At 38.6% G+C, this 8,946-nt stretch overlaps 1 protein-coding gene across 1 annotated transcript; it reads left to right on the forward strand.

Moving 5' to 3' along the window:
* The first annotated feature begins 6,235 nt into the window (after positions 1 to 6,235).
* LOC148012121 (chalcone synthase-like) lies at positions 6,236 to 8,671 on the forward strand. The gene is made up of 2 exons (XM_087669350.1): positions 6,236 to 6,783; positions 6,888 to 8,671. Exons 1-2 carry the CDS (start codon positions 6,450 to 6,452, stop codon positions 7,865 to 7,867), a joined length of 1,314 nt encoding a protein of 437 aa, XP_087525476.1. The 5' UTR covers positions 6,236 to 6,449; the 3' UTR covers positions 7,868 to 8,671.
* The last annotated feature ends 275 nt before the right edge of the window (positions 8,672 to 8,946 follow it).

The raw sequence follows: 8,946 nt of genomic DNA on the forward strand, positions 1-8,946 counted from the left end.
TAGATGCTTATTGAAATTTTTGAAGTTCCTATCAATTTTTTTGAAATGGCTTCTTCATGATTTTGAAGAAGCTATATTTGTGTGGAAAATTATAGTTTTTAAGCTACTAACATTTACGTTTGGAAAAGATTTTATGGATACCTTGATTTTAGTTCTTAGGTTGAGTGCAACTCCATATGGTCGTAAAGCAAGGAAAATGAGTTTTCTTTTGGATGTGGTGGTGTGGTGATGACTACTAATTCTTGATACAATGAGTGCTTTTCCCTTAAGAATTGGCTAGGGATTTTGTTGTAGTAAGTATATTTTCTTGATTCAAGGAAGATCCATTAATTCTTTAATTTTTGAGTACTTGAAATTGAAAATCATGTTGTTGCAATAGCTAATTTCTTTGAGCAATTAGTCTAGATTTTGTGAAGGATTTTCTTAAGAGTTCAATGAAGTAGATTACAAAGAATGAGGTTTTATGGTTAAGCTTGTGTGAAAATTTAGCACATTCTTCCAAGTCAAGGTTTTAATTTGAAGCTGGGGGGTGTTGAGTGTCAAGTCAAGAAGCATTTATTATCCATGATATATTTCCTAGGTCCTTGTTTGTCCACATACATAATATTAAGTTCTAGGAGTTACCATAAATAAAGAGGGCCATAGTATTACTATACACATAATCATAAAACTCTAATAAAAATTTGGTGTTCTCTATATGAATGGATGTTGTAGAAGCTTGAATAATTATATGTAATTAATATCTTTGTGTGTTGATGCTCAAAGTGTAAACATCATAAACCTTTTTGTATAAGTCAATAATTATAATATTTACATTTGTGAAAATTTAGAAACACAAAGTAAAGATCATGTACATAAGTTACAAGAGAATTCATGATGTTTATAGTAGTGTGGACATAATAATATCCTAAGTTTAAAATGAATGAAAATAATACTACTCATGAGCTATGCTCAAGTTATGACTCCTCTATCAAGACTTCTACTTTGGAGAATCATCATCTATCATTTGAAAAAAGTGAAAATTTACTCGATTTGAAACATATATTCTTTATGTCTCCATTGATCCATAATTGTATGTTGTGAGCTTCAATCTTGATCTCAATTTATTATCATGAATACTAGTGTAACCATTAGCATATATATCAAAATTTTACCTTTAGGTCAATATATGGTTGGTTTTCCTTGAATTAGGAATATCTATAGAACATTTTCATTGTATGCAAGTTTATCTCATAGATTTTCATGTCGCTTACAAGATTTGAGAACTCATAAGATAGTTCTAGGAGCCTTTTAGTGTCTCGAACTAGCTTACAACATTATATCCATGTTTCATGCTCAATAATCTTTAGGGAAATCTAAGAAGAAACCAATTGTAAAATACACACTCTTGATAATCTCCTCAATTTCACAACTCCCTTTTCAACACTTTATCCCACATAATACTCATATAATCACATGTTAGGGTTATGTTTAATATATGCTATTACAATCAAAGAATGGAGTCTCATATCTACTCAAATGACTACTTTTGCATTTTAGATGCAACTTGTAGACAATGTAGAAAACATAAAACAAGAATCAAATGAAGCATTTGAAATAAATGACATTTCTCAATATAGCCATAATTTTGAACAAAGCATTATATTATTATAAAATATAAGTATGAAAGAAATTAATGCCCAAAACAACTAATGGAATGCCATTGTATACATTTTTTAGAGCCAATGCTTTGGACCATCAGCTACAATCAATAGGCTAATATAGACCTAAATTCAACATATGCATAAACTTGAACTCATTGTAGACATTACAAAAATTTCCCATACAAATCCTTTCAAAGTAATAGGAATTCATACAACCTTTAGAAGAAGCCTACAAGGATGGGATGTTAATCTAAAACTATAATAAAAAACAACTTAGTTATAAGCTTATAAAAAGCCTAATCTATCAAGCTCAAATCAATGACGTGACTATTCACTTTATACATGCAACAACATCAGCTTATTAGTGACCTTGGCATTGGACTCTTGAGTGTTGAAAATTTTGAGACTATTATTCATTGGACTCTTGAGTGTTGGAGAGATTGAGGCTACTATTCAATAAAAATGATGTGGTTGCATCTTCATTACTTATATGTGGACATTAGCATTGTTGAAGTGTGTAGATTATCCTTTTTGTCCCACATCTTTGTCTTAAAAGTAAACCTTCATAACATGCCTCTCTCAAACTCTTCACTTTGGAATAACATGCTTTCTTATTGTAAATTTCAAAAGATATTATTCTCCAACTTGAATTCTTACCCGAGGCTTTTGTTTTGAGCTAAGATGCTTTCTTATAATAAAATTCAAATGATAAAAAACTCCAACTTGGCGTAATCAATATGAAGGAATAATTTTTGTAAAATTTACATACGACTTGAAACATAAATAGAAATATTTGAGAATAGAACTCCTTGACATGTCTCCTCTTTTTTGTATAAAGGCGGCCCACATTGTCTAATGTCCACGAGGGAGGACCTCTCCTTCAAAGATTAGGTGAGAGAGCGAATAGGAGCCATGTTGGCCTTTCTCTTGTGTATAGAGAAGATAGATTTCATATCAAATGAACAACAGAGGCTAGTGGATCAAGTGTTCAAGAGGGTATCTGTGAATTTTCCCTCAATAAAAGATAACCCTTTTCTATTCAATTTGTAAGTAACCCCTTTATATAGGACCCTTTTGTATGTAAAAAATATGTAAAAATGGTATTTTAAAAATCCCTTACATTGAACCCACACGATACATACATATATTTATGATTGCCTTCCCTGGGGGTGTCCATTAACTAAGTAATGCACCCAAACTCATAGTCTTATTATTGTAATTATCTTAAGGCTAATTTAAATTGCTATCCCATCACCTTTGGAGCTTGATATCTCCCATAGTAAACATATAAATACACCTTAAGTCACATGACTCAAATTAGATTGTTCATTTGAACTAGAACATGAGTGATATATTCCTATATTTGAAGAATGTGTTAGAAATGCTTTAACTACTCATAGAATCAAAAACTCTACTGGATGTCTTAATGCACATGTCATAAGTGCTTTGGTATCATGTATTGAGGGAAGAAAATAGATCTTAACTTGCAAATATTCATCAAATATGAGGGAAACATTGCAAATGAAGACTATTCTTAACAAGCTCGTAATTATTTCAAAAGATATATAGCTTTATGATATCATTAAACATACAAAGCATTCATACTCAAGTATTCACTTCTAGTGTGAAAGAGAAATGTTATTTAGTTTCTTTAGCTTCAAAAAATAGGGCTTATACAACAAGGTTAAAGGTGGAATGGAGAGAGAGAGAGAGAGAGAGAGAGAGAGAGAGAGAGAGAGAGAGAGAGAGAGAGAGAGAGAGAGAGAGAGAGAGAGAGAGAGAGAGAGAGAGAGATCATCAATATACATTAAAATTGAGGAAAGTCTAGAACATGACCTTTGGAATTTCAAATAAAAACTACAATGTATCTTTTACAAGGGAAGTTACAAAGGTTGGTTATCACAACTATAAGAACTTGACTCAATGTCATCTCTTTGTGATGGAGTCATTACCTTGAGAGCTCACAATTTGTAAAAAAAGTGGTATGGAATCTCATTATGTATTTTCCATTCCTCTATTTGGTTGGCCACATTGACTTTTTCTTACCCATCTATTAATCAAGGTTTCCAAAATATGGCTCCTAAAGTTCCTTGATTTTCTTGAGAGTTAAATCATAGTTTTCCTTTTTACTGAATGTCAATGTTTGCTCAGTCCCTTCCTCAAATGTCAATTTGCGAGCTTGCAACACATCATCTACCATTTAAATTATGGCATAGTTTGATGTAAAGACTTTACTTATCATTTGGAAGCCATCATGTATGGAGAGTGGAATTCTATAATGAGTTATTCTTAAGGGATTGAATTTTAAATCCCATCTAATCAATCATCTTTACAATCAAGGTGACATTGAAAGGATGGGTTACATATAAGCACGCGATGCAACTGTGCATAAAGCTAAACTTTAAGTTAATTATCACAATTTAAATATGTTTGCATATAACACAATTGTAAAGAATCTCCAAGATTATTGCATGATGATGTCTTGAAGAGGTCTTGAACCACATTGAAAAAGAGGGAGATTGAAACCTAGCCAATACTATTTTATTTAAAAACTTTCAACTTTTTATACATAGCACCAAACTGAACAAATTGAACCTTATCATACTTCAAATGATAGCCACTATATTATTGCACATCACAATCTAATTTGTCACTTGCCTTTAGTAGTAGTTATGCCTAGTTTCTTTAGTTGCATGTTTGACATCAAGACTAGTCAACTAGGATATGTCAAGCAAGGAGACATGGGAGATCATGAGATATTCAGATTCCATAAAATAATGGTTGCAAACCAACTGTCAACATTTTTTCTCACACTTATATTTAAAATGAGCTTCTAAGCTTGTTTATCTAAAGAGGAGGAAAGAGAAAAGGAAACTATTTGTGTGGGGGCCAACTCACATACACACACACCCTTTTCTTTTTAGTCAGTGGTTGCAAATTTTTCCATGGTTCATGGGCTTAATAATGCTACTATCTTGCTACTATATGTTGTGACCAAAATTATTATTCATGATTATAACAATGTTTTTATTAAAAACCTAACTAGGCTATAACAAACAAACCATCATTGTAATAGGAAAATCTATCTTTGGTAACACACACACACACACACACACACACAACATACACTTCATTATAGGCATTGCAAAAGAAGCCAATGTATGCAAGATCATATATATATTGTACTTTAATGAACTTTATTGAAGGGCAAGATAGAGAAGGTGAAGAGAAAGAGGAGAAATTTAACTTTTAAGAATCTCTAACATGATGAGCTTTCTTAATAACAAAAATTGGGGTTAAAAGCAAAGATAAATTACTGAAAGGAAGAATAGGAAACCAAATAAATGTTTCTTTTAATGTCTCCATGAGAAAAATATTAACTTACATTTATAGAAATTTTGAAGTTCCCAAGAAAATAGTATAGCCTCGCCTATAGGCAAATATAAGAAAGAAAAAAGATTCTTCTCTTAATGAAACACCCCTCTTGCTAGCAAGTGAAGCAATTGCCTACAACAAGCCAATAAAGGGAATTTATAGTTTTCTTGGAGTTTTACAAAATATCTAGCAGCTTGTGATGTGTTAAGGGCTTTTGTGAATCCACATCAAAATGACGCCATCTTTCTATCCATTTTGTATTAGTGATGATGATGTGTATTCAATTTGTTTTGCAAATGACAGCTTACTAGAACACTAATTCTTGTAATTTGTAATGTCCAAAGGATTCATAGTGCAGTGTAAATCAAAAAAGTTACTTTGCTCTCATAAATTAACATTTAAATGGAGGACAACATAATTTATAGTGAGTTATGCTTTAAGGAACAATATTGCCTATATGAATAGCTCTCCTAACCATTCAAACATTCTCTTAACACATACACAACTATATGTGTGTATAACATCCCTAAGACTACGAGAAAGCTCATAAGGCTTTGAAATAGTGCTCATATATCCCAAGTTTTGTGCAAACTTCTTGACTTAAAATACAAACGCTAAAGTGTTAGATTGGTCCTTGGCTTTCAAGGTCAAATTTTAACTTAGTAAGATAACCAAGTACTCAATTGTAGAGTGGGAAATTTTAACTTAGTAAGTAGCTCAAATACTCGATTATATAGGGTAAAAGGGCTAGTTATGAAATGGCTACCAAAAGGCAAACACCTTAGGGCTAGTAATGTAACAAAGAAAATGAATATGCTTAGAATTCTGCTTAGGTGTTACTTGTTAATTTGCTAGAAAGTGTCAAATTGCTAGCTCACAACTCTACCACTACCTTGGTAAAATTTTTAAAAATTCAATATTAAACTCACTTGTGTCTTCTTGGTATGAAGCGTCCCCTTAATGCTCATATATTGAGAATTTTAAAGAATGCACAACGTGTGAATGGCCCCCAAAAATACATCTTTTTCAGTGGGTGTTCTATGGTTGGCCCCCCAAGGGTCTTACTCTAGTGGCGACTTTGGGAAAAATGCTTTTTCCCCCTCGAAAGTTGATGCGTCATCTCTTGATGAGATAAGTAGGCATATCAATAGTCGCGTACACCTTCTAGGCTTCTCGATATATCCTCGTCTATATCTCCCGTTGAAATAGGATCCTGGACCAACGACCAGTCCGCGATAGACTGCATAATACCGGCTGTATAATGCATATAAAAGCAGCTGCCAGCCCGGCATCTTCCATAGCCGGACAGCAATCGCGCCCACAAGCTAGCCCGCGCACGCGCACACACACACACTCCCTCCCTCCCTCCCTCCCTCCCTCCCTCCCTCCCTCTCTCTCTCTCTCTCTCTCTCAGAGGCAGAAGCAGCAATTATGTTTCTGGAACTGGAGGGAGCAGCTCAGGGCCGGCGTGAGCGGGTGCACGCGGAGGTCCAGTCGAATGGATCAACGCCCCACCCAAGGGACCCGGCCTGGTTTCAATCCCCGTCTCCCCCCCTGCGCTCAGCCCCGCACACCTTCCCTAACCATGACCCATCAGTAGTAGCAGCAGTACAGGATCCTGAGGTCCACCATCACGCGTCGATCCTAGCCATGGGCCGCGCCACCCCGCCGCACCGGATCGACCAGGCCACGTACACGGACTGGTACTTCGACGTGACCAACTGCGGCCACAAGGAGGAGCTCAAGAAAAAGATGCAGCGCATATGTAAGGGGTGGTATATGGTATTATTAGGGTTGACGTAGAGAGACCGCTCTAAGGTTACCATAATCAATGGGGAACTAACCATAGTTAATTGTCTGATCGCACAGGTGACCGTTCGGGGATCGAGACGCGGTACTCTATCCTGACGGAGGAGTTCCTGAGGGAGCACCCGGAGTTTTACACGCCCGGACAGCCCAGCCTGGAGCAGCGCAACTCCATCTTCGCGCGGGAGGTGCCGAAGCTGGCCCACGAGGCGGCGCTGGAGGCCATCCGGGAGTGGGGCCGCCCCCCGTCGGACATCACCCACCTGGTGGTGGCTACCCTGACGGGCATCGCCATCCCGGGGGCGGACGTCGCTCTCACCAAGTCCCTGGGCCTGCGCCCCGACGTGAACCGGGTCATGCTCTACATGCTCGGCTGCTACGCCGGGGTGACGGCCCTGCGGGTCGCCAAGGACCTGGCCGAGAACAACCCGGGGGCACGTGTCCTCATCTGCTGCAGCGAGATGGCGGCGCCGACCTTCCGGGCGCCCAACGAGAAGTACCCCTACGACCTGGTGGGCACGGCCCTGTTCGGCGACGGGGCGTCTGCCGTCGTGGTGGGCGCCCGCCCGCAGCCTCCGGTCGAGCAGCCGTTGTATCAGATCCGCTGGGCCGGGGCGGTACTCGCCCCCGACTCGGAGAAGATCATCGAAGGGACCCTGAAGCTTGACGGCCTGCAATTCTACCTCGACCGCACCCTGCCGTCCCTGGTCTCCGAGAACGTCGGCAGCTTCTGCCGGACGGCGCTCGACCACGCCGGCGCCCCGGTGTCCTACAATGATGTCTTCTGGGCCGTCCACTCCGGCGGGCCCGCCATCCTCAACGCCGTCGAGGGAGCCCTGCAGCTCTCCCCGGAGAAGCTGGCCGCCAGCCGCCACATCCTCAAGAACTACGGCAACATCTCGGCCTCGACCGTGCTCTTCGTCCTCGACGAGCTCCGTCGCAGCAACTCCCCCTCCGACGTCCAGCCAGGATGCGACTGGGGGATCGCCGTCGCCTTTGGCCCCGGCGTCACCATCGAAGGCGCTCTCCTTAAGCGTTGCTAGCCAGCTGGTAGAGTCCCTATATTCGGATAATAATCGTTCTTGTTCCATAGTGACGTATGTATTTCAACATTCCTACCTAGGGTGGTGCTTTCTGCCTAACTCAAAGCTCCTTAGCAGACCTTGAAGACATACTATTATTAGACCTTGAAGAGTCTCCTATGTCACCAATGGGGTTGTAGCCCCAATGGTTTGATGTCCACCATGTACATGCCTATGTGAGTCCAAACCTTGGATACATCTTGACGAGTCTGGTATCTCATCAATGGGGTTGTAGCCGAAGTGGTTTGATGTCCAATGTGTACATGGGTGTATGAGTCCAAACCTTGGATACATCCCTTGAGGCATCTTTCTAATTTCAAGCCTTATCATAAAGATTAACTAGACTTTCAAGAGTTAAGGAAAGGTAGCCACATTTCTAGTTAGTAGGTAAGGAGCTAAAAGTGTGGCACGTTCATTTTGTTTTCAAAACTTGCACAAAGTCTAGGAAGAGCTCAACATGGTATCACCCTAGATTATCTAGAAAACCAAATCCAAGTTGTAACAAACCTTGATATAGTGATAACCTTCCAATATTTGAATGATGCCCTAGAATTTTTGCAAAAGCAAAATCAGGTTGCAAAGCACCTTGATATATCAATAACCTTCCGATATCTCAACATGACCTTTGTACACCATGAAGCAACTTCTAAGTTCTTACTACTCCATGTAACTCCAAGTGAAAGCACATATTCAATTATATTTTTTACATTCCATAATGACAATCCTCTTGGAATTATCAATAAGCCATCGTGGCTTCTTAGTCGATTCAGATTGACTAAGTTGTATACATTTTGATTTTCTCTTTGTGGATGACTTGTCTTGTTGAGAACTCAAAATAACAAGTAGTACCTCAATCGTTCAATCTTTTCATATTATGTATGAAATATATTTGAAACAACTAGTGCTCTACAAAGGTTATTATAAACCTATCCAAACGGGGTAGGCTAGTTACAAACTCCTAAAAGCATGGTTGTATGGCTAAATTAAGGTTTCTTATAAATTCAACTTACAACATTTATAATTGAGTTTACTTTCTTAAA

This window comes from Lygodium microphyllum, chromosome 27, assembly GCF_053477565.2.
Source record: "Lygodium microphyllum isolate KBCC chromosome 27, Lygodium_microphyllum_v1.1.10, whole genome shotgun sequence".
Taxonomy (NCBI): Eukaryota; Viridiplantae; Streptophyta; class Polypodiopsida; order Schizaeales; family Lygodiaceae; genus Lygodium; species Lygodium microphyllum.